We start from the raw sequence: 24,596 nt of genomic DNA on the forward strand, positions 1-24,596 counted from the left end.
CAGATTTCTTAGTTTAGGTAAGGGTTAACTTAGATCACTCAGAATCTCTCTAGAAGCATTAATCTTCATTGAGAGATTTCATTTGTAATAGACATTTAATCCACAAATTTAATCTATTACAACAAGAACAAAAAAGGATCCCTGTATTTTTTGTTTTCCCCATGTACAAAAGAATTCACATAAGACCAGAATCTATTGAATCTGGTTTTTACATTACCTCCTAAATCTTCTAAGATTACACAAAAGATTCAAACATGAAATAAAAGAACATACCTTTTGAAACTGTAATATCAGAGAAGCTCAAGCGCCTTCTTATGCTTCTTCTATAGCTCTTCTTTAAGCCTTAAACGCGCAACAGGCTGTTGTTGATTATAGTTACCCGTTGAGTTGTTGTGTTGATTGTTTGGTCTTAACTGATGGCTGCTAGTTCTAGCAGCTGGAACGTCGTGGTTATGTTTCCCTTCATAGGTTGTTACAACAGCTTTCGGGTCATTTGCTGCTCTCTCTACATGTTTCCTTACTCCACAAGCCGGTGTTGTACACTTATAGTAGCTCCTGCAGATTAAACCAAAGAGCATTAAGGAAAAAAAGACTGATGAATATCTATCTTTAAACTCGATGACAGGTTTTTATATTCACCTTGGATAAGGATTTCCTTTGACAACTTTCTGACCATACTTGCGCCATCTATATCCATCATCTAAGAGATCAACTTCACTCGTTGTTTGGACAATAATCCTAGGCTCTGTCACAGTTTTGTGCGATGAAGCAACTGGTTCTGAAACCCGAACTTCTGTGTTTCTGCAACATTCAAAGATAAGTCTTAATCTCATCAGAAAAACCAAAACTCATAAGAGATAAACGTAAGAGGAACAGTCAAATCTCTACTAAGTTTCTTTCTTTACCTTCTCTTGGGATCAGGCTCATCCTCGTGTTTTTCTCCCACACTAGTCTCTGCATTACCGACCTCCTCACCATCACTTGCTTCAGACGTCTGCTCTGTTGTCGTAACTTGACTTGTTTCTTGGTCCCTCTTGGTCTTGTTGAGACTACTATTACTAGTTCGAAACTGAGTAGCAACGTCAGAATTTTTAGAACTCCCGTTATTGTTTCCGCGCTTTTGAGGAACTTCATGACTGTGCTGACCCTTGTAGATGATCTCTGTCACTTGTCCATCGAGAGACCTCTCCACTTTCTTCTTGACAGGACACGCTGGATGCGTACATTTGTAATAACTCCTAGGAAAATCGCTCCCTTTCACTTGCTTCTGCCCGTATTTCCTCCAGTTGTACCCATCATCAGCTGGTTTGTCAGCATTTTGAGGCTGTGACCGATGCTCAGAGACTGATATATCCGAAGTTTCTCTCTGACCCTGGGATGAATCTTGAACCGGTGCAGGAATCTGGGATCGATGCTCAGTAGAAAATGTTGGAATCTCAATCAGTGAAGCTTGTTGTTGTTGTTGTTGTTGTTGTTGTAGTGTAGAGGAAGGATATTCAGATTGTTGTGATTGCTGCATATGAACATTATTATTGCCTTGAACTGCTTGTGCAGTGACTTGTGCTAAAGCTTGTTGGTGTGTCATACCAAATGCTCCCTGCAATACTCCAAAGATAGAAAACAAGTCAAACCAGATTCAGTACATACTTGCATATCTAGGATTCTAAGTTCCTTCATTCAAAGATTCAGATACCCAAAAAAAAGCATCCCTAATTTCTCATAGTCAAATTTTCCCAATTTTGACCTAATATGAAGAACAGTATCCAGTAAAATAATTTGGATTTACATCCATAAACCGAATGCAAACAAAAAACAACTCAGAAAATAGCAAAAAAAAATCCAAATACCTCATAAAGTTCTTCACTTTCATTTCCCAAAAAAACAGAACTTAAAAAAAAAACAAAACTTTGATGTTTGTTATTAATGAAATCTCACACACCTGAAGAGGTGAAAAAAGACCAAAGAAGCTCGGAGAATCCAAAAGAGTCGCCGGACTTAACCCCGGCGGTACAGTAAACATCCCCGGCGGTTGTGTAATCATCAATCCCGTTGGTCTGTTCTGCTTAAACCTCGGGTCAACATCATCACCACCGCTTCCACCGCCGCCGTCACCGACCGAGCTCACAGGTGTCTGATGATGAGCAGTAGCTACTACGGCTGCAGCGGCAACAGCAGCAGCTGCCGGAGAAGCCATAGCTCCGGCTAGAAGCTGAGAGAAAGACTTCAACTCGTCTGGATCAGAGAACAAATTAGAGACGAGCGTCATAGGACCAGGGCTAAACCCAACGCCACCGCTAAAAAACATTTCACCAAAGGGTCGAGGAGGGAGTGAAATCGTTGGCCGTCCGGTGGATGGTTTTAGTAGCTTCGACGGTTGTTGTTCTTGGTCTTCCTTATTCTCCGCCATCGATTCCGATTTTGAGAAACAGAGAGAGGATAGAAACTGAACAAAAAACCCAACTCACAAAAAAAAAAAAAAAAAAAAATTTCTTTTCTCTCTTTTTTAACACTTTTTTTTTTTCTGAATATAATCTTAAATTATACAAAATTCGTGTCGTGTTTCTTCTCTCTTTCGCTTTGTTTTTTTAATATTTATAATTATTTCTCTTCTGCAGTCTTTTAATGGGAGAGATTTTTGTGATTTTCTTGTGTCTCCTCCTCAAGCAGATCTCGAAAAATATTAATACTCCCTCTATATCATAATAGATGATGTTTTAAGATTTTTACATAAATCAAGAAAAATATTTATTATTTAACAATAAGTGTATTATTATTTTCTAATAATATATTTTTATAATTATTAACCAATAATATTTCATCAAACTCTTAAATTTTCATTTAATGATTCTTGAACTTTGCAATTTCTTAGCATTAATTGATAAAAGTATATAGAAAATCATCTATTCTGATACAAAATAAAATCCTACAACATCATCTATTCTGATACAGAGGGAGTATATTTTTTTGGTTTGCACTTTGCAGGATAAAGTCTGCGGTGCAGATACAAAAGAGAGTAAACTCTCTGTCTTTCTCATTTTATCCATTACTTATTTTTTTTTGTAAATTTCTTTTCTTTGTTTAATTTCGAAAAAATATTAATCTTTTATAATGACTGATATTTCTTTTGTTTTTCTAAACGTCATTTATAATATAGGCTAGAATCAGGTTAAGATTTTTTTTTTTTGAAATGTTTACAATTTACATTGGTTGACTACGCACAAAATTGAAGTTTTTTTTTGGTTGACTAATATATTTGGTTAATCAGCTAGGTGGGTAAAAATATATTAGTTTTCCCTTTCAAAATTTGGTTAAGATTTGTTTATTGAATAAGAGGATCTAAACAGATTTTCCCTTTCAAAATTTTTATCGTATATATATATTCGTTATGTCCAACAAAAAAATCTTTATATAAGGACGATAAATTTATTATTTTGTCTATTTTTGTAGTTATCGTTGAGTTATGATTGGCTAATAAGGGAAAAGGGAGTTTATTTTTATAAAAAGGGTGTCGGTCCATGTATAAAAATAAAACAACTGTTTTGTCCCTTTAAAGACAACGAGTATGTGTGTGCCTCGCAAGTCAACCAGCAGCTTTAAGCACGACTCGACGGGTTTTTATTAACCAGCTTTAAATTAATTGTCTTCACCACGTTCTACTAATCCCATTACGACACGTGTACACACTTTATGAGCCCGGAAGTTATTGTGGTCGATTAAGCCGCCTAATCCTAGCTGCTACCGAACAAGCGTATGTTCATAATTTAATTTAAGCTTATGTCATAAATAAATAGTACATTAATTATTTATGAGTTTTGTCGTTATGGTTTTATGGAGCTCATTGTTTGATGGAATCGATTTTGTAAATAATAATTATTCTTCTTGGGTAAAATGGTGAAAGAAAAGGAAACGTGAGGGTTAATAGAAAAAGTGAGAGATGGAATAAATTTTAGGTGGCAGGAGAAAGAAAAAACAGAACAACTTAGACTTTTTGGAGGGCCCAAGTAACTTTGAAAACGGGCCAAAGAGACAACACATCCTTAATATCTGTAGGACCCGACCGTGGAGCCCTTTTCATTCATTGCCACAACGAGTCGCGTCTTCACTTATCACATCGACTTGGAGATGTAACATTTCTAATCACAACAAACATGGAAACGGAAACAAATAAGAATCGAATATAAAACAAGAGATAGATTGATATACGTAAGGAGTAAATCGTGTAATGGTGCCAAAACATATTCTTGGTATAAAGTTTCAAGTCTCACACATTTCTACTATTAAAGGAGACATATTCTGCAGGGACGGCTCATCACATTTCTACTATTAAAGGAGATATGATTTTGTGTAAGTTTTATATTGAGCCGACCATAAAGCAAGAGTAAAGTTTGAGCTTGGTAAGTAAAATACTAAGATCACTTAAAGGACATTTTTTGTTTCTAAGACTCCAAACTTTTCTTTAAATCATTGGTGTAAATCTTATGATCCAAATTTTTGTTTTTTTCGGCTAATTAGCAGAATTCTTGAGTAAATGAGCAACAAATTTTGTTTAGGTTTCGGTCCCCTCAAACTATCTAGGTAGGTGGCCAAAAAGAACAAGAAGAGGAAGATCATCACATAAATTTACTTGAAAAGTTCATAAAATAGTGACCTCTACGTTTATCACAATTTACTTAGGCCATGGACCATGGTGAGATGATATCTTGAGACCCATTGTTGTTGATACAAGCAAAATTCTTCAACAGGAGCAAGCAAGAACACAAACAAATCCATCTTCAGAAATGTCAATCAGCTCATAGTCTTTACAGATGTGACATGTAGAGCCTTCTTACCAATTCAAGAAACCAGAATTAGTATTCAGTGGTAGTACTATATTTGTGATTGCTTGAACAAAGGAGGACAATGAGAGTTATATAAACACATTCCCTTTGATTATACCTCTTCCCACAATGCAAATATAACCCCAAATACCCAAATAAGATTCATGAATCAAATATGATAATAAACCATGTAAGAAAAAAAATCATTAGAACTCTCCAACGACTTTGATAGCATCTTGAGGCGTGTCGTAAACATTCTTAGATCGAGACTTCTTAACACCAGCAGTGAACCAGAGCTTGTCAGACTTGGAGCTCTCAACTGAGATTGTTGTGACTTTAACCCAAACCAACACTTTTGTCTTCATTCCTTCCACACCCATCAGTTTCCCTCTAAGCAAAATACCTTTCACACGAGTTGCGTACCTTATGGCTGATCCGTCTTTAAATGTGACTTCACACGGTGAAGAGAAGAAGACAGTGAGCTTGTTCTTGGTCTCATCGAATTCGTAGCAGATTATGTTTTCCGGGAAGAGTCCTGGTGGTAAGTTGTATTCTTTGAGAAGATCTGGTAAGCTTTTTAGTGGTTTTCCTGTTTTAAAGAGAGAACATAGAAAACAAATTAGCAAGTTAGGAACTTTAGCATCTTTGATTTTGAAACTATGTTAGCTAAATTGGTTTATGCTATCTACCTTTAAGCTTGTTGAAAACCCATTTTGCCTTCTCTTCAACAGTACTGGAGAAAGTCTGGAACAGAAAATGAACATTGTATTACAATTCGAGGCAACAATACAAATCCTATCAACACAATGATATAATAATAGCAAAGCCTATGAACACTGTAAGGAAAGGCTTGATTGTATTGATACGTGATGTTACGATATATATAGTCATATACATAAGGGCTTTGTACACTCCCAATTACACATTTAGTCTCTGTTATACTTCTCTTCTCTAGAAACACAATCATACTTAGTTAAGTAGTGAATCAATGAGACAAATCGAGAAAGACGATTGTTTGAAGAATTTCTTAGAATTGATATATTGACAAAACTATAGCTAACTCAAGAATACAAAACCGAGTACAATTGGGTTTCTTGCCTTGTCGGTATAGAGCTCTTATAGCTCAAAAAGCAAGCACATGAACACATATCAACAAAACAAGAATCATCTTTTCTAAGTAAACAATGACTCAAAAGTTAAAATGCAAACTCTAAATTGAGAAACAAATTTAGTTGAGTTAACTAATCTAAAGACTCTCTCTAGTGTTAAAATTTCAACTTGGTAAAATCGGATCTTGTTTCAACATCAAATTGCTAAAAGTTAGAATTTTTACATCAAAATTTCAAAGTAAAATATCTATGTATCAACAATTCTAATGATTCTTGATTAATTTCCATCTTCAATTGGCAAAACCCATCTCAGATCTTCCTAGATCTATACGATTCTAGTACAATTTCGATACATCAATCACAACAGAGTTAACAAAAAAGAATCGGCTTTTTAATCACACAACATTACACCAAATGTAATCAAATTCAAACAGCAATCGCATGCAAGAAACCCAGAAAGAAAACGAAAGAACATAAGAGACAAAGCAAGAAGAAGATATCGATTCAAAGAGCACTCACAGTGAGGTCACTGGTGATGTTTGAGAGCTCTTCTTTAGCTTTCTTGGAGATCCATGAACTCCCCACTTTAAAGCTCGTCACTTTCGTTAATGCCTTCTCCATTTCCTTCCTCTCGCGTTCTCTCTCTCTCTCTCTCTCTCTCTCTCTGAGTATCTCTGAGAGGTAAAAAGACAAAGTGACAGAGCAGAGTGATAGCTGCGGCGACTCTCAAATTCTTTCTCCATTGGCCAAAAATAGCTCAGAGAAAATATTGAACCGTGGGGTGTTTCAGTAATTTCCACATCTACTTTTGTAGTTTTCCGCTTTGATGGCTAAAGTTCAAATTAATAAAATTGTTTAAAGAAATGATGAAGACTCTCTAACCGTCTAATTAATTTTGAAATTACTAAAATAATTTTTTTTAAATGGTTTTTCCTTTGAAATATTCATTATTTGAAAAAATGGAATGTATTAAAAATCCTTTTTTTATTACTGAGAATATGGTTCAAACTTCAAAGGTAAAAGAAGAAAAAAGATTAAAAAAAAAGTGCAAAAGCTTAGGGTGTGAATGGTAATTGCGGTCAGGGCGGCTGAATCCGTCTGCAGTCTGGACCGCTCTATTTTTGAGGCGGACTACAGACCGCTGCGAACTAATTCTATCTATATTAATATTTTTGAAGTATATTTTGTGTTATGCACTTTAAGTTTTATTTATTTAAATTTTTATTTACAACATTAATCCCTAAAAAAATTCCATAAATAACATTGCAGAGAAACTCAAATATTAAACTTTCTTAAATCGACCAACATTTGTTATATTTATTGCCATAAGATCTTAACAATATCTATACATTCCGATTTTTCCAAAAACAGTTCTACCCATTAAAGTTTTAATCCCATAAAATCGCCAAAACTATCTTTAGAGATTTTGTTTGTATAGACTTTCTTAGAAACTTTTGTTTTACATATTTTGATTGTAAAATGTAGATTTAGTCATCTACATTACTTGATTTGAGGTACTTAGGGGTTGATTCCTCAGAATCCTCACATTATAATAAATAAAACTAAATAATTATCCCGTGGTGTTTCTATAAACTTTAATACATTTGGTGTCCTTTAAGTTATACTTACTTACAAAGTTAATCCTTAAAAAATTGCACATACAAACAGAATCAATTAGATTCCTAAAATGTCTCTACAAATTTGGTTTATAATTTCCTAAAGCAATTTTTATATTAAGAAATTTATTACACTTAATAACATATACCAAAAATATCTATACAATATTTTCTTCTTTTAAAAACTCTAATATTCAGAAATAACTATATTGTTTCATATGAACAATTAAAACTTTAATGGTTATTAATATGATGATAAAAAATGGAAAAATAATTATTTCACGGTTTAAATCTAATAAATTGGAGTATTTATAATATAAATTACTATGCGGTATACTGCATAATAACTTTTATGGATATAATTCTTTCACGGGTTAAATCTAAATAACTTTAAACTTACGGATTAAATTTAAAAACACTAAAAATTTAAAAATATAATAATGTAAGAATAATTCTTTCACGGGTTAAATCTAAAAAGCAGTATAAATTTCTATTTTTATAAGTTTATAACCATAAGAAATGCGATACAGTACAAACGTAACATTAGTATAAATAAAACTAAATAATTGTCACATGTCTGCGGTATACAAATGATCAAATTTTAAAATTAACAAGTAAAATACAATTATAGAATCTTAAACACTAAACAAAAGAAACAAAATTAACAAACTAATACAATTTTTTAGAATTTATTTTTTCTGTTGTAAAAAAATTGTCATGCGGTATACCGCGGGTTAAAATCTAGTTTGTATGCAAAAGCGGTCCGCAGTTGGTCTGCAGCGGTCTTGTCTCTGCTTTATTTGGACCGTAGTAGTGCGGACTATATTTACTGAATGGTAAATAAAAAGCGGTCCAATCTGTAGATGAATTTGTCCGCCCCAACCACTGCAACCATTCACACCCTTAGTTTCAACGCCAATAAACTGATTGAATAATGAAATAGATGCGTTAGTGGTCCAATAGAAGATGACAATAATGTTACGCAACACTTGTTACATCGCAATTATAACAATTATTCCAACATCATTGAACCAATCATACCCCAAATTTTTTTTTAAATCACAAATCATTATACGATGGAACATAAACGTCAATCAACCGTTAATGTCCATAAAATGTTTAGCTTTTTGGTATACTTCTTTCATATGTCTCCTAAAACTAATCACATCTAATCTAACATCTTGTTCTTTTAAATAAACATTCATTTTAGTCACATTCCAACCCTTTCCTCTATAAGCAATTGGATCTTTCAAAACCAAATCATCTCTACTATACTTCTCTATCAAACTGCTCTCTCCCACGTTTACTCTGTACTCCGTATACTCCAACTTCATTGCCTTAGCCGGTGATTCGAAGCATGTTTTAGCCACCCAACCTAGGCCTACCGGAATAACTTGAACAAATACTGAACCCGGTCGAAGAAACAACAAATGGGTTAATGCCGCGCCATGTACCCCGACCATTCCGTGGCTAGACTTTATATGTTTATATGCTTCTCTCAAACTTGACGTTTTCGAGGGTCTGAATATGATTACCTCAAATCCAACATCTTCAAGCATCTCTTTGATCTCTTTCTCGTTTAAGATCACTCGTCCAACGTTGCCATATCTACTAACCAATACTAGACGAGGCTTGGGAGTTTTGAGAATAGATAGGTTTGGGTTAAAGGCTTTGTCTAAGAGATTATGGAAGTCTACTAACGATTTGGAGTTGGGTATTCGGGTCAGGTCTACTGTCATAGGCCCATGTGAAATTAGGCCGACGGTGGCTGAAGTGAAGCAATGTGTAGTAGCGACATTTTCTTTGTCTAGTAATATGGTTTTGTGTTTGGTAAACGCACCTAGAATATCCATGTATTTTGGCATCCACCATCCCTTCGGATTCACTACCACGACGACGAAATCGCGGTCAGGGTATACCGTATTGGCCGTGATGAAAAGCGGGATGAAACCGTCGATGAAATCGTGATAGATGTTTCCGGTGTAACCTCCAGCACTGAACACAATCGCCGGTGAATCATGTGTTATATCACATGATCGGGTCAGGTCCATTGGGCCTGATGAAGTGAGTGTTAACTCTCTGATCTTAGGCATGATCCAGTTTTCAGCTTTTCTTGGGTATGGCCTGATCTTTTGGACAAGTGGTGGTGTTGATGCGGCGAATGTTGGGTCTATGAGGAGAGTTAACGTTCCGGTTTTGGGGTCGAGACTACATGAGCCGTTGATTGAGCAGAGATCGTAACTAGTGTGGGATCGGTCGCATGTGATTGTTGCTGATGAAGTCATCTCTTGTGGGGTTTGCTTGATTCTTGTGGATTCCCATGTTTGTTGTATTGTACCTACAGAGGAAAACTTGTCTTATTTTTAGTTAAAAGGATTAAGAGTGGACATTTGTAGTATGTTAAAATTGTACTAATGTTTATTGTTTTATATTTGTCAACCGTGAAAATTATGACAAATGGACGAAGAAAAAGTGTTACCATTGCTAGTTAACTAGTAACAAGAGAGAAGATAAATATGTAGTAGTGCAAAATTGGAAGGATAAAATCATAAAATGTCACTATAAAACCGAAAAATATATAAGAAAATATCAATTTGGATTTCCATTATGGACTGAATAAAATGTAACCAGTTGTTATTGGAAAAAAAAAATGTAACCAGTTGTTTTTATCAACCAAAAAAACTACTAATATTCAACAACAAAATGTCCCATAAACACTTCACATGCTTATAGGTAAACTATTATTTGTCCGAGGCTGGCAGGAAAATTTAATTCCCATTAGTTTATACGTAACAAGTTTGTAGATCTCTATGTGATACTACTATATTTTATTTTGTAGATCACTGCGTATTAACTAACTATCACGTAACCATTTAACTCATCAAAACATAGATGAATGATCTCATAGAGAAAAAGAAAGAAAAAACTTATCCTTTTTCAAAAAAAAAAAAAAAGAAAAAGAAAAAACTTATTCCTTTAACAAACAAGAAAACAAACATTTTATTCGACTAAAAAATCATATTACTTTTTAGTTGCTTCTTTTGACCGGAACTTGATAAAAGTCAGAATTAGTGCTGTTTCGTTAGATTCAAATCCAGTGTAAAGTATGTGTGAGTTATTGATTAAATTGTCAAAAAAGTGTTTTATCACAGCCTCTAAAGAAAAATCCCCTAAAATAACCTTTTTTTTTTGGCTGAGGAATAATTTTGTTGGTGCTTCTTGTTGCTATCTTGATTTTGTTCTTGTCTCAAACTATTTTTGGTTCTATCAGATGACAAAAAAAAAAAAAAACGAACAACCTTTTTTTTTCTTGTAGTGAAAGAAGATGTTTAAGATTTTTATTTGCTTGAATCAAAAAAGTAATTTGATATATATTTACATACCTTGAGATAAACTTGACGAACGAAACAGTTGATGATCAAAGACGGAGGACAAAGCAACATACATAACCACAACGATCACCAACGCAACTACTGCCATCGAATAACTCTTCGACGTGGTCTTCTTAACCATGGTTATATATATAACAATCAATCAAAATATATCGACCTTTAGAGCTTCAAGAATCCTTCAATGGAAGATAAAAGAAAGAAAGAAAGAACAGAAGAAGATAGAATGCAAAAAACGAGATCAGTGATTCAGTATATATATATTCTTTATATCAAAAAGACTTTTCTCTTTTACAAAATATTTTGTACTGCCTGCAAGACTTTTTTTCTGTTATGAAAAAGACAGTTTTACAATTTTTTTTGGTAATGAAGACAGTTTTACTTTTATTAATGTAGAAATAATACTATATTGAAGTAGAAATGCTGATGCGTGGGGAAATACTATAATAGAACATTTAATTAATAATATATCTCAATTAAAGAGTATGTGTTTACATCTATTTATTTACTTCTTTTTTCTTATATATCATAAAACTTTTTAGTCTTTGACATTTATTAAATTATATACTTTAAATAGTTAAAGAGACAAAAAAAAATAGACATATGGATTTTTATATAATTAAATATATTTTCTTCCTAATCACATGATTTTATTTATTTTGGAATGAAGCAATTATAATTATTCTTTCTCTCTCCTTCATGCATGATGTGTTGTCTCTCTCCTTCATGCAAGCTATCTTCGTAACAGCTAGTTTTATGACATATTTGGCCAAATGATACATTTTTCAAACATAATTAAGAAAAATATACAATCACTATTTACAATTGGGAAAAAACACATTCACCACTGTTTAGCTATTTCTACACTATCTTTTTGCCATTGAGGATTCAACTTAATTACATCTCATGCCATTATACAATTACTTATATTTTCTCTTTTTTTTTTCAAATAATTGTTAATATATATATTTTTTAGAAACTTCTTAGATACAAAAAAAAATTATATTTTTTTTTTACAATTTGAAATAAATTTTGTTTAATAATTTTTACATGTATTATATACACCTTTTGTATTTGTACATATTTTTGAGTGTACAGATGTCTATACACTTTATTAAGTGTACATATGTAATTTTTACAAAACCGTTACAGTATAAACATGTGAAACTCTAAGAATTAAACAAATTACATATGTACACTTAATAATGTGTACAGTCATCTATACACTTAATAATGTGTATAGACATATGCACACTTAATAATGTGTAAGGATACAAAATTTGTAAAAAATATTTAACATTATCAAAGAAAATCATCAAACAAAATGCATATCAAATTATAAATAAAAAACATAGATTTTTATCTATCTAAAATATTTTAGAAAACAAATTTTAATTAGCCAATATTTTTGTTTTTAGATTGTATAGACTATAATAAAGAAAAAGAAGCTCTTTAAACCCACATAAACACTATTGGTGAAGGATCAACAAAGAATGATCTTTATGTTTTCGAAGAGCTCAATCTTGTTTCTGCTTTTGTTAATAATTCTGTTTGGCATGCTAGACTTGGTCATCCTCATACTAAGGCCCTTAGTATGTTACTTCATAAATTGTCTTGTACTTATACCCCTCAACAAAGATAATGCGTCCATTTCTAAGCATGAGATTGTCCATAAAACGACTTGTACTTATACCCCTCAACAAAATGGTGTCTCTTAACGTAAAAATCGTCACCTTATGGAAGTAGCAAGGACCATGATGTTTTATAAGAATGTTTCAAAACATTATTGGAATGATGCTGTCATGACAACATGTTATCTCATTAATAGACTCCCAACAAAATGTCTCGATGAAATTTCTCCATATGAGGTACTAAATCAAACTAAATCTTCTGCTGGTTTTCTAAACGTTTTTGGTTGTGTTTGCTATGTTCATGTCCCAGGTGATCAAATGAATAAGCTCCAGCCCAAAAGCATCAAATGCAACTTTATTGGGTACTCTTATACTCAAAAAGGGTACAAATGCTACTACCTACGAACAAGAAGGACTTACGTCTCTCGTGATGTAAAGTTTGATGAAGACAAATGCTTCTTTGACGAAAAAGATTGGAGCAAATTGAAGGACTTCACAAATTCTGAATTTGATCGTGCTCAAAGCCTCAAGTTTCTCTTGGAATATCTCAATTCTTCAAATGACAGTAGAAAAGAGGAGCTACAAGTTTAACAGACTTTTGAAATCATGCAGTAGATTTCTGAAACTGTCTAGCAGACTTTTTAAAACTTGCAGCAGACTTCTCCAGACCTGCAGCAGACTTCTGGAAATGCAGACGATTCTTCTCAACATCCTTTTGCTGAAACTGATGCTCACAAAACCAATGGTGATTTTGATGCAAGCATCCATAATACTGAGATTGCCATTATGAAGATGATTCACCTTTGCCTCTCCGAAGAAGTCAAAGAACAAGGACGGATCCTGACATTTGCTGCAAAAGCGGTTTTGCTATAATTCTTCAACTGCTCATCCTATTCAAGATTTTTGTTCTTTAGCTAACCTTCCTACTGATCATCAAGGTTTTTGTAGCAAAATTGACCAGGAAACTGTGCCAAAGACTTACGAAGAAGCAAAGGACAATGAGGTTTGTTTTGATGTTGTTGATGATGAACATGGAGCCATGGAAAGGAACCACACATGGGATGAGGTGGATCTTCCTAAAGGCAAGAAGCCAGTTGGATCTAAGTGGATTTTTACAATCAAATACCACAACAATGGTGAAATAGAAAGACACAAAGCTCGTTTAGTGGCTAAAGACTTCACTCAAACATATGGAGAAGACTATAAAGACACTTTTGCTCCAGTTGCCAAACATCATAAGGTACGTGTTGTTCTATCTCTTGCCACTAACCTTTCTTGGGATTTGTGGCAAATGGATGTTAAGAATGCATTTCTTCAAGACGAACTTGAAGAAAAAGTATAGATGTTACCACCTCCTGATATTGATGTTGCACAAGGCATAGTCCTCAAACTAAACAAAGCCATTTATGGTCTCAAGCAATCTCCACGTGCTTGGTATTACAAATTAAGTAAGATGCTTCTTGGTTGTGGATTTTGCAAGTCCAATGTGGACCATTTGCTTTTCATAATTCAAGGGGAAAGAGGTATTATGGTTGTTCTTATTTATGTTGATGATATTGTTATCTCTGGTGATGATAAAGAAGGTATTCAAAATAAAGTCCCTTCTTAAGTCTACTTTTGATATTAAAGACTTGAGTGAACTAAAGTACTCTTTTGGCATAGAAGTATGTCGTTCAGAGGAAGAACTATTTCTATCTGAAAGAAAGTACCCACTCGATCTTCTTAATGATACAGGAAAGCTTGGAGCCAAACCGGTTAAAACTCCCATTGAAGAAAAATACAAAGACTCTCGAGAGGGGGAACCTTATAACAACACTGGACAATACCAAAGAATTGTGGGTAAGCTCATTTATCTCACAATTACTCACCCTGATTTGTGTTTTGTTGTGGACCAGGTGAGTCAACATATGAAAGCTCCTACCATCTACCAATGGAATATGGTGGAAAGGATTCTCAGTTAATTGAAAGGATCTCCAGGCAAAGGCATTTGGATGCACAAGAATGGCCACACTGAGCTTGTTGGCTATTGTGATGCGGGTTACCCTAGAGACAAGTCTGATACGAAATCAACTAGAGGCTATTATATGTTTGTTGGTGGGAATTTGGTCACTTGGAGAAGCAAGATGCAGAAGGTGATTTCAAGGTCTAGTGATAAAGATGAGTATCATTCCATGGCTGATACTACTGATGAGCTTATTTGGCTTAAAGCGTTGCTTTTGGATCTTGGAGTCAAGATATCTCAACCTATCACCATGCATTGTGACAACCAAGCTGCTATTCACATTGCTTCCAATTATGTGTTTCATGAACGCACCAAACATATAGAAGTGGACTGTCACCATATTTGTGAGAAGGTTGAACTTGGGATCATCTTTCCCATCTATACTAAAAGTTTGGATCAACTTGCAGATATCTTAACCAAGGCAACAAATTCAAAGGTGTGCAATTTTATTCTAAGCAAGCTTGGTTTAGTTGATCTTCACAAACCTAAAATATGATTGTTGTGCTCTTTTTCCCTTGTCTATGGTTTTTTCCATTGGGTTTTCCTGTTAAGGTTTTTAATAAGGCAACTCCATTCTAGGCATGATCTCCCTATGCCAAGCTTGAGGGGGAATGTTGGAATGAAGCAATTGTGATTGTCCTTTCTCTTTCCTTCATGCATGATGTCTTGTCTCTCTCGTTCATTCAAGCCATCTTTATAACAGCTAGTTGTATCTTCTTCTTCTATATATTTGTATCTCTCTTGTATTTTTAGATCTAAGAGAAACAATTATATACAGTTTCTCTCTATTCTCTCTTACTCTTCCGCATATATTTCTACAATTTCTCCACGATCAACATGATTAAAACCCTTCAAAGCCCATATTGTGACGAAGACTACAAAGAGACTGCGTGGTTTTGAAAACATTGGTTTTTTTTAAGTCCCACATCGTAAACACACAGAGATAAACAACAAACTCGAGTCATATATAAAATGGAGAGAGCTTACGGCTAGAAACTAACGGAGTCGTGCAATAAGCACATAGCTAACTATTCTTTCGCCTTTTACTAAAGAATACCGTGTGCATGTCGTACTAAGTGACATACGCCTATTTTTGGATGGTTGTCTCTTATGAGATCGCCTCTATCAAAATCATAAATCAAATATTATCAACGATCAATCTATAATATAAACCTAAATACCTCGTAGCTGGTTCTACTTCTACAATAAACACTTTCTTTTAAGTGTTCGCTTACAGTGTAGTTTCACACCGGAAGAGTATTATCAAAACAAAGCTGACGTTTTGCTATGAAAGGGACTCGCATATTGTGAGACAAAGCATACCTTTCTCGGCCTTTTGGCTAAGATCAAGTGTAGTATCTGTTCTTATCAGTTTAATATCTATTACATGTCGCCATCCTTTGATATTAACTCTATTTTTTAAGGGAGTGAGCCATCGAAATAGCTTGCTATTTTGTGCTCACGTTCGTCGCTCATGCGTTGCACTATTGCAAGGGCTTGGCGTATCCCACCAATCATAGTGTTTAAGATTTAAGCAACATGTTAAATTGGTGATCTTCTTGTCTAATATTTTTTCCAATCCTACTAGCTCGGATGCAGTAATTAAAAACTGTTGTTTTGTCCTTGTCCCACATCGAGTTAAGTTAGAAATACTCGTCGAAGAAAGTAAATAGTCATGGGCTCATTGTTTCCAAGCTCAATGGGCTATACCAACCCTTTTTTAAAGACCAAATATATTGGCGGGAAGAGCAACACCGCCGGTAACACAACTTACCGGCGAATATCATCAAATGATACGCTCAATCTATCTCTTACCTCAAAGGGTTTCTCCGATTAGAAGATTTGTATTTCAACAGCGATGCGACTCATTTACAACAATCAATGGGTTGATTTTACCCGAAGATAACGATGAGTCTTCTTCTACGCATTACGCCGCTCCGAGCCCGTACCTTCTCCTTCTAAGTAAGTGCACGAACATTGATTCTCTAAGGCAAGCTCACGGATTTTTAACGGGGAATGGAATCATGACTGATATCTTGATCACCACCAAGCTCGTTAGTATGTATGGTTCTTTTGGGTATACTAAAGATGCACGCTTAGTGTTCGATCAAATTCCTGAACCAGATTTTTATTTATGGAAGGTCATGCTCAGATGCTATTACTTGAACAACGAGAGTCTGGAAGTCATAAAGTTTTATGCTTTATTGATGAAGCACGGATTTAGATATGATAATATTGTTCTCTCGAAAGCTTTGAAAGCTTGTACTGAGCTGCAAGATTTAGACAATGGGAAGAAGATACATTGTCAGATCGTTAAGGTGCCAAGTTTTGATAATGTTGTGTTGACAGGTCTTTTAGATATGTATGCTAAGTGTGGAGAAATCAAGACTGCTTATAAAGTGTTTGAAGGTATTACTTTGAGAAATGTGGTTTGCTGGACTTCGATGATTGCTGGGTATGTTAAGAACGACTTGCATGAAGAAGCGCTGGTTCTGTTTAATCGGATGAGGGAAAAATCTGTTTTGGGTAATGAATATACTTACGGTACTTTAGTGATGGCGTGCACAAAGGTTAGTGCTTTACATCAAGGAAAGTGGTTTCATGGTTGTTTGATTAAGAGTGGTATAGAGCTCAGCTCATGTTTGGTGACATCTCTTCTTGATATGTATGTCAAGTGTGGTGACATAAGCAATGCACGTAGGGTGTTTGATGAGCATGCTCATGTGGATCTTGTTATGTGGACAGCTATGATTGTGGGATACACACACAACAATAACGCCCACGAGGCACTGAGCTTGTTTCAGAAAATGAAGGGGGTTGGAATGAAGCCCAATTGTGTTACCATTGCAAGTGTTTTGTCAGGTTGCGGTCTTATTGGGAATCTTGAACTGGGTAGAGCAGTACATGGCTTATCCATTAAAGTTGGTCTTTGGGATACTAATGTTGCAAATGCCCTGGTTCACATGTACGCCAAGTGTTGCCAGAATAGAGATGCTAAGTATGTGTTTGAAATGGAGTCGGAGAAAGATATAGTTGCTTGGAATTCTATAATTTCTGGGTTTTCACAAAACGGCTCTATCCATGAAGCTCTGTTTCTGTTCCATCGCATGAATACAGAATTCGTGATGCCTAATGGTGTAACAGTTGCAAGTCTCTTCTCAGCCTGTGCTTCCCTTGGGTCTCTAGCCGTAGGTTCCTCGCTTCATGCTTATTCCATGAAATTGGGTTTCTTGGCATCATCCAGTGTTCATGTTGGTACTGCACTCCTGGACTTCTATGCCAAATGTGGGGATGCCGAATCTGCCCGTCTCATTTTCGATACTATAGAGGAGAAGAACACAATCACATGGAGTGCTATGATCGGAGGCTATGGAAAGCAAGGGGATACAAAAGGGTCCCTTGCGCTATTCGAGGAAATGCTGAAAAAGCAACAAAAGCCAAACGAATCAACCTTCACATCCATTTTATCGGCTTGTAGCCACACAGGGATGATTAATGAAGGGAAGAGGTACTTCAACTCAATGTACAAAGATTATAACTTTACGCCTTCCACAAAACACTACACATGTATGATCGATATGCTAGCTCGAGCAGGTGAGCTTGAGCAAGCCTTAGACATCATCGAGAAGATGCCGATTCAACCAGACGTGAGATGCTTTGGTGCATTTCTCCATGGTTGTGGAATGCATTCAAGATTTGATCTTGGGGAGATTGTGATTAAGAAGATGCTTGAGTTACATCCTGATGATGCCTCTTATTATGTTCTCGTATCTAATTTGTATGCATCGGATGGACAATGGAGTCAGGCTAAAGAAGTGAGAAATCTGATGAAGCAAAGAGGTCTGAGCAAGATTCCAGGCCATAGCACAATGGAATCTGAGTTCTTAGCAGCTGGTTAGTTGTCTTCACTAATCTAGGTAAAATCATAGGAGGAACAAAGAAGCATATATACACAAAAGCATTCTTGAATAAAGTTGATATGTTTCAGTGTATATAGCAAGAACAGTCGTGCTAACTACATCTACATGGGTATATAACCAACAAAACATCTCTGAGTTGGTAGCCAGATGTTTTGAGCTATGCTAAAGTTCTTGTTTTGTTGTGGTTTGTGCTCCAGCCTGTGGTTGTGAACTCTTAGGTTACATGCTGCGTTCATCTTAATCTTCGTCTTGTGAATCAAAAGGAACTTCATGCCGGGGTCTATTGTACTTCTCACGCAATTGTTTGACAGGGATGAAATCTCCAGCTGTGTCGGCTCCATAGTAGAGAAAAGAAATGTAAGGATGATCAAACCTTTCCTGCAGAATCCACACATAAACATGAGCCAAACAGTTGCAATGGGGATTCGATTGTCCACACTGAGTCTACTACTCACCTTGTCGGGTTTTTCTGGAGCTAATAGATTGTCTTCAGCAACTGCAATATAAGATCCACTGTCAGTGATAGCAGAATTTGGCAGACAAACTGAGATACAAGAGGTACTTAAACAGTTCAAGACATTGGACTTGAAAACTCAGAACTTACCATATGCCACTAGTAGATCTGGGTGCGTGCGAACATCGACTAGAACCTGCTAGACAGAAGCAAGAAATTTAGATATCCATGTTTTTCTGCAGATATGAAGTAGAAGAGTCTTGAACTGTTCATATTTGTAAAAATGGTTTCAGCTTCTTTCTCTTTCAATGCAAGTCTTTATAAACATTTGCAACCATAACCTGATAAAATGGCTGATTGGATCCACGAGGCAACTTTTCAACTTCAGCAGCTTCCATCCAAGAGCTTGATTCACAGCAAATTGGATCCATACCACAAATTACAGCCCGGTAACCTAAAGCCAAACGAGAAGAAATCTATTCAAGTTCCCCAATATGAATGTAAAACTAAAACCAAAGTGAGACAAGCATAGATAATACGTATGATGATGATATACCAAAAGTTTTGTGTCTAAGTTTCTGTCCCAAACGAAATGCATACTCTGCTTTCTCAAAAGCCAAGGCTTTCGCAGATACAGCTAATGATTCTGCCTCAAGCTTTGAGATTTCGTCTCGTAACTTAGCTGCCAAACCATAATCCTCACTGTCAATGGCATTCTGGAGATCTGCACTGCAATTATATCAAATGAACAATGAAGATGACATACTCAGATGTTTACACATACACACACAAACACACAGAAGGTACCTTACAAACCGAATAAAGCTGCTCACCGTAGCCTTATAATGCTAATGCCCTTGTCTTGAGCTTCACTCTTTGATGATGACCCTCTCTTCCCTTCTTGCAGCCTTATCGCCTCCTCTTCCACCTATCAACCGTATGTTATTCACCCATATGTTGCAATTTCGACATACATGAACACAAAAAGTTCAAAACTTATCCTCACTTAAAAGATGATAACACATCATTTCATATACCTCAGTTAGCTTCTCTCTTAGTTGTTGAGCAATGTCATACTGCTCCAGATTCAACGCATACTGCCATTTCAAAATACACAAATTAACTCAATATTGTAACTGTAACACCTCAAAACCATAAGCAATCATCTTGACAGCAATAAATCAGCCGACCTGTACACGAGTAGCCAAATCCAGCTGAAAGAAAAAGATCAAAATATCTTCATTCGCACTCTCGCTTCGCTCAGAGCTCGGGTCTAATCCACCTTGCTCACCACCACCTTGAAACGGCCATCTTGCTTCAACCCTCAACAAATTCTTTTGCTTTATTGACTTCCAATGGCTTCGAAAGGGCTGTTGTGATTTACGCAAAAACTGACACGAAACACATCGATCACCGAACAAGCTCGAAGCTTTCTTTGAATTTAAACGATTCCTCCACGAACTTGAAACTTCTACACTTCCACAGAGTGTTAATGTGCTTAACGACTGACTTTGCACCATTTTTTTTTTCTATATCAAGACCAAAGTTTCAAGCTTTCTTATCCGATAATCTTCCTAGAAAACCCAACAAGAACCAGAGTACACAGCAAACGTGTCTGAGATTTCCAAAATTGAAATCGAAGAACAAGACGAGACGCGAGACAAAAAGTTCGAGTACACAGAAAAAAAAAGTTTGTAAAATTAAAACTTGAAGAAACTTACAAATTGGTTAAGTGAAATTTCAATAGATGCCGGAAAGACTTTGCCGATCACTGGAGAAACTCGCCGGAACGAAGGAGAGTTTTCGTCCTCACAGATTTTTTTTTCTTTCTTTTTAGTTGAAACATTTAATGCCATTTGGATAGATTATATATGGTTTTTAACTCTTCTTGGGCTCTAAGGATTGGATGTGAATTTGGATATAAATATTATCATAGTCCGCATATATTGTTAGTTCAATAACGAATTAACTATAGACTAGTAACTAAGATTTGGCTAACTTTATGGCAAACTTTATGATTTGGCTAATTGTATGTGAATACCATAGTGTAGTCCTGGGAATATTCTAATAGCATTTTCGTATGCCTTACCAGTGGTCGAAGGACAAAAGAAAACATATATTTTGGAAGAATTTTAACTTGCATCCATCAAGTTCTTGTATCTACGGCATATATTATGGTGTTAATTTTTTTGTGACATTTTATGTAATATAACACAAGAATTTTGCTCAAATAATAGTGTAGAAATAGAGAATTATCCAATATATTTTGGTTCAGGTCAATTAGTTGTGCATGTCTTCATATCTAGAACATAATAAATCCACAAATTTTATCATATACTTACATGTCTCCAAAATAAGAATGATCTTAGCCAAAGTGATGACATATATCTCAACCAAAAATATTATCTATTTTTTTAATAACTTAAATTTTGAAATATATAAGTGACATTCCCAAGTTGATAATAATGAACTATTTAGCTTTTTAAATCCACCGTATTTTAAAGATGAATTTTTAAATATTTAAATTTGATATACCTACTAAAAATATATATAGCACATATTATGTACAAATTAGGTGACCCTTCTTTCATCCACCCATGCTTTTTCGTTTTATTCTTTAATTGCAGAAGAATGATTTTTTTTCCATTTTTATTTGATTTTGATTTCATCAAAAAAAAATGATTTAAAACATGTGATACTAATTAAAAATATATATAGATTTTTACGCATACATTGTTTGATTTATAATAAAATAAAATTATTGGGAGATAGAGAACTAGAAATCTAACCGAGAGATTGATGATCGAGATTCTTGCTCAAAAATCAAGAATATAAAAATCATGAAATCTAGAAAAATTTAAAAATTATAGTTTAAAAATATTTACATTTATCTCTTTAAGTATTATATATATATATATATAGTTGATTAAGAAACTATATCTTATTATATAAACCTTAGTTTTCAAAGTTAGTAATTCATATAATCGTGACACATGTCAAGTATATCAATGATATTTTGATATGTGTGAAAAGATAATTTATTTAATAATTATAAGAAATTAAAAAAAAAATCCTAAAAATAAAAGGATTACAATTAATATTTTTGAAAAGTATATAAAACCAAAATAATCTATTATATCACTAATTCTAATAAAGAAAATATTTACAATTTAATTGCAATTATTATTTATTATAATCATATAGGTAAAAGAAATTTATACAGAAAAGTGATTAAAGTATAAGAAGATTTAATTTGTCAATCGGTGAATGATTTGATAGCTTATTTAATATTATGTTATTATATAAACCTTGGTTTTTAAAGTTAGTAACTCATATGATTGCGGCACATGTCAATTTTAACAATTAAAGTTTTTGTCATGTGTTATACAAAAAATTTGTTTTAACATATTTGTAAATTATAAGAAATTGAAAATTTAAACTATTTAATAAATATAAAAAGATAGTTCATATATGTATATAAAAATAATACTAATTCTAAATGTAAATTACTAATCCTATAAGAAAATGAATTAAGAATATTATACAGTTAATTACTATAATACCATAATTAAATAAATTATACTGTCAATTATTAATCCTAAAAGAAAAAGGATTGTAGATATTCACATTTACATAAACAAATAAATTTCTCATGATAACATCTTTGAATTTTTGATTAATTTATGATAATGTTAGTATAGGTTTATTTGATATAATGCACATTTTTTATATGAAAATTATAAATGTTACTCATTGGGACTGAGTGCATAGAATTAAAATCTAATTTTATCATCATGTAATATACAAAGAAATTGTATTGCAAGATAGAGTGTGTAAAATCTAAATCCGATTAAAAAAATCAAATAAAATAAAATTAATATTTTAAATACAAATTAAAATAACACATATTTTTCTTATATCCGCGTTAATACGCGAGCCTAATCTAGTATCTATATAAGAGAATTCTTATTGTATCATTATGATGATGATAGTCTAATAATAATTCTTCCTAAACATAAATATGTTCTTAATCTCATCAATTTATCATGTTATCATGATATGAGAGATGTAAAAATAAAAATCCACCATAAATCTCACCGGAATCTCCACCAGAAACTTTGGGACTATGAAGGAACAAAATTCCCTTGTTCATCTGTTGTTCCGGTAATTTGAAGCTCTGGAACGAAGAATGATGAAATTGTTAGACATAATAGTTGTTCCACCTCTGTGTTTTACTTTTTACTTCATCAAAAATTATTTTGAAAATAGTTGACTATTTGAGAACATTTTTTTTACTATAGAGAACAAACAAATGAAATAATATCATGATACAACTTCTAAACTCTTATGTCATGTTACAACTTTTCTTGATTAATTCCTTAATGTCCATCGTAGTATAAGTTTTTCCTTCAAAACTCCATAATTCTAGTATCTTGGAAATTTTTTGCTATCTGAATGTTCTAGACTTAGATAATATATGTATGCTAAAAAAAATAAGCTAATTTTGTGTATGCTCAACAGATTAAGCTAATTTAGTTTTATTTCTCCTTCTTGAGTGCGGTCAAGCAACATATGTGTTGTTGCTACTACATTTTGCATAAATGTGAACAAACCAATGTTTTTCCTCAATCTAATAATTGGAAGGATGAATTGGATGAACATACTATTGATGATGTGAAGTCTCACACAAAGTTGGCAAGAATTTAAGATCTTATGATCAGGAGACTGATTTTCATATATAATATATTAATCTAATATATTTAATTTTAACTATTTTTCCATAAACATACATTGGCTTTTTCCAATGATTTTTATGAAAATTCCAATAATTATTGTTAAATTAAGAACTGTTGGTTTCCTTTTCAAACTTAATATGATGTATTGTATATATGTTAATAAATAGTTTTTGAGAGTATAGAATGAAAAGATTTATTTAAAAATCAAAATTTATAAATTTATGCTTAAACGGAAATGCATTAAAAAGTGGTAGTTATTTAAATGATAAAGAAATATTTTTTTTTTCTTTAAAAAGAATCATGAATATAGATAAATACAACTGCTATTAAAATTTGCAACCATCTAAAGGAGAATTATGATGAAAGAAACGCAAACATAATAACTAGCAAAAAAATTGTGGTAAATAAATGGAACTATAAGTGAAACAAATGTTAAAGATTAAATGAGTTAGACGCAATCCTTAAAATTTAAAATTATACTAATATACTAGATTAGGGCAATTCTCTCCAATATAAAATATATTTGCTTAGATATTAGCGCAGACATGTTCCACCCTTCAATGCTCAATCGGCTTCTACTTATTATTGTGTTTAGATTGTGTATGTTGTTGTCAAATTATGATACATCTCATGACCAAATCCTTTATATATCTTCTTCACACATAATATTAAGTATGCAGATTTGAGAATACTAATAGTAGTAATACATTTCAAATATAAATTTTAAAAGTCTAATTATATGTTTCAGACATCAAAAGATTATTCAAACTAACAAACAACGAAAATTCAGCGCGGCAAAATTAGCCAATCAAAGACCCCCATTTTTAGCATTGTGTTTGTCTCTTTCTTCTTCCTTTGTCCAAAGAAGAAGAAGATATCAACATTTTTTGGATTTCACAGCGAAACCCCTTGAAAAAAGCTT

At 33.7% G+C, this 24,596-nt stretch overlaps 6 protein-coding genes, 1 long non-coding RNA gene and 2 other non-coding genes across 11 annotated transcripts; 5 read left to right on the forward strand and 4 right to left on the reverse strand.

Moving 5' to 3' along the window:
• Positions 1–94: 94 nt before the first annotated feature.
• On the reverse strand, positions 95–2,701 carry WRKY3 (WRKY DNA-binding protein 3). 2 transcript variants are annotated; one of them, XM_010426819.3, is made up of 4 exons: positions 1,940–2,701; positions 906–1,597; positions 640–801; positions 95–555 (listed from the first exon to the last, which is right to left on the reverse strand). In XM_010426819.3, the coding sequence occupies exons 1-4, from the start codon at positions 2,405–2,407 to the stop codon at positions 324–326; spliced, it is 1,554 nt and encodes a 517-aa protein (XP_010425121.1). In that variant the 5' UTR covers positions 2,408–2,701; the 3' UTR covers positions 95–323. The 2 variants fall into 2 exon arrangements, with proteins under 2 accessions (XP_010425121.1, XP_087320305.1); XM_087464179.1 differs by lacking the exon at positions 95–555 and having other exon boundaries at positions 636–801; positions 1,940–2,661.
• A 229-nt stretch (positions 2,702–2,930) lies between these two features.
• On the forward strand, positions 2,931–3,907 carry LOC147937627 (uncharacterized). The gene is made up of 2 exons (XR_015565530.1): positions 2,931–3,013; positions 3,448–3,907. It is a non-coding gene; the product is annotated as an uncharacterized LOC147937627 (long non-coding RNA).
• A 940-nt stretch (positions 3,908–4,847) lies between these two features.
• On the reverse strand, positions 4,848–6,736 carry LOC104710249 (DUF538 family protein (Protein of unknown function, DUF538)). Its single transcript, XM_010426820.3, has 3 exons — positions 6,446–6,736; positions 5,507–5,561; positions 4,848–5,406 (listed from the first exon to the last, which is right to left on the reverse strand). The coding sequence occupies exons 1-3, from the start codon at positions 6,545–6,547 to the stop codon at positions 5,024–5,026; spliced, it is 540 nt and encodes a 179-aa protein (XP_010425122.2). The 5' UTR covers positions 6,548–6,736; the 3' UTR covers positions 4,848–5,023.
• A 1,331-nt stretch (positions 6,737–8,067) lies between these two features.
• Positions 8,068–11,286, reverse strand: LOC104710250 (xylan glycosyltransferase MUCI21-like). The gene is made up of 2 exons (XM_010426821.2): positions 10,926–11,286; positions 8,068–9,880 (listed from the first exon to the last, which is right to left on the reverse strand). Exons 1-2 carry the CDS (start codon positions 11,053–11,055, stop codon positions 8,637–8,639), a joined length of 1,374 nt encoding a protein of 457 aa, XP_010425123.1. The 5' UTR covers positions 11,056–11,286; the 3' UTR covers positions 8,068–8,636.
• Positions 11,287–12,880: 1,594 nt separating this feature from the next.
• Positions 12,881–13,904, forward strand: LOC147937628 (uncharacterized). The gene is made up of 3 exons (XM_087465199.1): positions 12,881–13,147; positions 13,217–13,423; positions 13,524–13,904. Exons 1-3 carry the CDS (start codon positions 12,881–12,883, stop codon positions 13,902–13,904), a joined length of 855 nt encoding a protein of 284 aa, XP_087321325.1.
• Positions 13,905–15,567: 1,663 nt separating this feature from the next.
• Positions 15,568–15,683, forward strand: LOC147937629 (U5 spliceosomal RNA). The gene has a single exon (XR_015567703.1). It is a non-coding gene; the product is annotated as a U5 spliceosomal RNA (small nuclear RNA).
• Positions 15,684–15,883: 200 nt separating this feature from the next.
• Positions 15,884–16,075, forward strand: LOC147937630 (U2 spliceosomal RNA). Its single transcript, XR_015567745.1, has one exon. It is a non-coding gene; the product is annotated as a U2 spliceosomal RNA (small nuclear RNA).
• A 279-nt stretch (positions 16,076–16,354) lies between these two features.
• Positions 16,355–19,265, forward strand: LOC104710253 (pentatricopeptide repeat-containing protein At2g03380, mitochondrial). The gene has a single exon (XM_087464178.1). The coding sequence runs from the start codon at positions 16,355–16,357 to the stop codon at positions 18,461–18,463; it is 2,109 nt and encodes a 702-aa protein (XP_087320304.1). The 3' UTR covers positions 18,464–19,265.
• On the reverse strand, positions 18,497–20,973 carry LOC104710251 (clp protease adapter protein ClpF, chloroplastic). Of its 2 annotated transcripts, none has more exons than XM_010426823.3 (9): positions 20,660–20,973; positions 20,129–20,512; positions 19,976–20,035; positions 19,772–19,866; positions 19,495–19,667; positions 19,280–19,392; positions 19,089–19,134; positions 18,940–18,980; positions 18,497–18,862 (listed from the first exon to the last, which is right to left on the reverse strand). In XM_010426823.3, the coding sequence occupies exons 2-9, from the start codon at positions 20,456–20,458 to the stop codon at positions 18,722–18,724; spliced, it is 999 nt and encodes a 332-aa protein (XP_010425125.1). In that variant the 5' UTR covers positions 20,459–20,512; positions 20,660–20,973; the 3' UTR covers positions 18,497–18,721. The 2 variants fall into 2 exon arrangements, with proteins under 2 accessions (XP_010425125.1, XP_010425124.2); XM_010426822.3 differs by having other exon boundaries at positions 20,129–20,467; positions 20,660–20,792.
• Between the last annotated feature and the right edge of the window lie 3,623 nt (positions 20,974–24,596).

The sequence above is a fragment of the Camelina sativa genome, chromosome 9 (assembly GCF_030686135.1).
Source record: "Camelina sativa cultivar CO46 ecotype springtype chromosome 9, ASM3068613v1".
In the NCBI taxonomy this organism is placed as follows: domain Eukaryota; kingdom Viridiplantae; phylum Streptophyta; class Magnoliopsida; order Brassicales; family Brassicaceae; genus Camelina; species Camelina sativa.

Bases quoted from the DNA above. Each gene is read 5' to 3' on its own strand.
- LOC104710251 (XM_010426823.3), bottom strand. From the start codon at position 20,458: ATGGTGCAAAGTCAGTCGTTAAGCACATTAACACTCTGTGGAAGTGTA. The intron at 19,668-19,771 runs GTGAGCAGCTTT...ATATAATTGCAG, and splicing joins ATTAGCATTATAAGGCTACG to TGCAGATCTCCAGAATGCCA. The intron at 18,863-18,939 runs GTGAGTAGTAGA...TGGATTCTGCAG, and splicing joins CTCCAGAAAAACCCGACAAG to GAAAGGTTTGATCATCCTTA.
- LOC104710253 (XM_087464178.1), top strand. From the start codon at position 16,355: ATGATACGCTCAATCTATCTCTTACCTCAAAGGGTTTCTCCGATTAGA.
- LOC104710249 (XM_010426820.3), bottom strand. From the start codon at position 6,547: ATGGAGAAGGCATTAACGAAAGTGACGAGCTTTAAAGTGGGGAGTTCA. The intron at 5,562-6,445 runs GTGAGTGCTCTT...TTTCTGTTCCAG, and splicing joins ACATCACCAGTGACCTCACT to ACTTTCTCCAGTACTGTTGA. The intron at 5,407-5,506 runs GTAGATAGCATA...TCTTTAAAACAG, and splicing joins GGTTTTCAACAAGCTTAAAG to GAAAACCACTAAAAAGCTTA.
- LOC104710250 (XM_010426821.2), bottom strand. From the start codon at position 11,055: ATGGTTAAGAAGACCACGTCGAAGAGTTATTCGATGGCAGTAGTTGCG. The intron at 9,881-10,925 runs GTATGTAAATAT...TTTCCTCTGTAG, and splicing joins TTCGTCAAGTTTATCTCAAG to GTACAATACAACAAACATGG.
- WRKY3 (XM_010426819.3), bottom strand. From the start codon at position 2,407: ATGGCGGAGAATAAGGAAGACCAAGAACAACAACCGTCGAAGCTACTA. The intron at 1,598-1,939 runs GTGTGTGAGATT...GGAGTATTGCAG, and splicing joins GTCTTTTTTCACCTCTTCAG to GGAGCATTTGGTATGACACA. The intron at 802-905 runs GTAAAGAAAGAA...TGAATGTTGCAG, and splicing joins GAGCCTGATCCCAAGAGAAG to AAACACAGAAGTTCGGGTTT.
- LOC147937628 (XM_087465199.1), top strand. From the start codon at position 12,881: ATGAATAAGCTCCAGCCCAAAAGCATCAAATGCAACTTTATTGGGTAC. The intron at 13,148-13,216 runs GTTTAACAGACT...TAAAACTTGCAG, and splicing joins GTAGAAAAGAGGAGCTACAA to CAGACTTCTCCAGACCTGCA. The intron at 13,424-13,523 runs GTTTTGCTATAA...AAAATTGACCAG, and splicing joins TGACATTTGCTGCAAAAGCG to GAAACTGTGCCAAAGACTTA.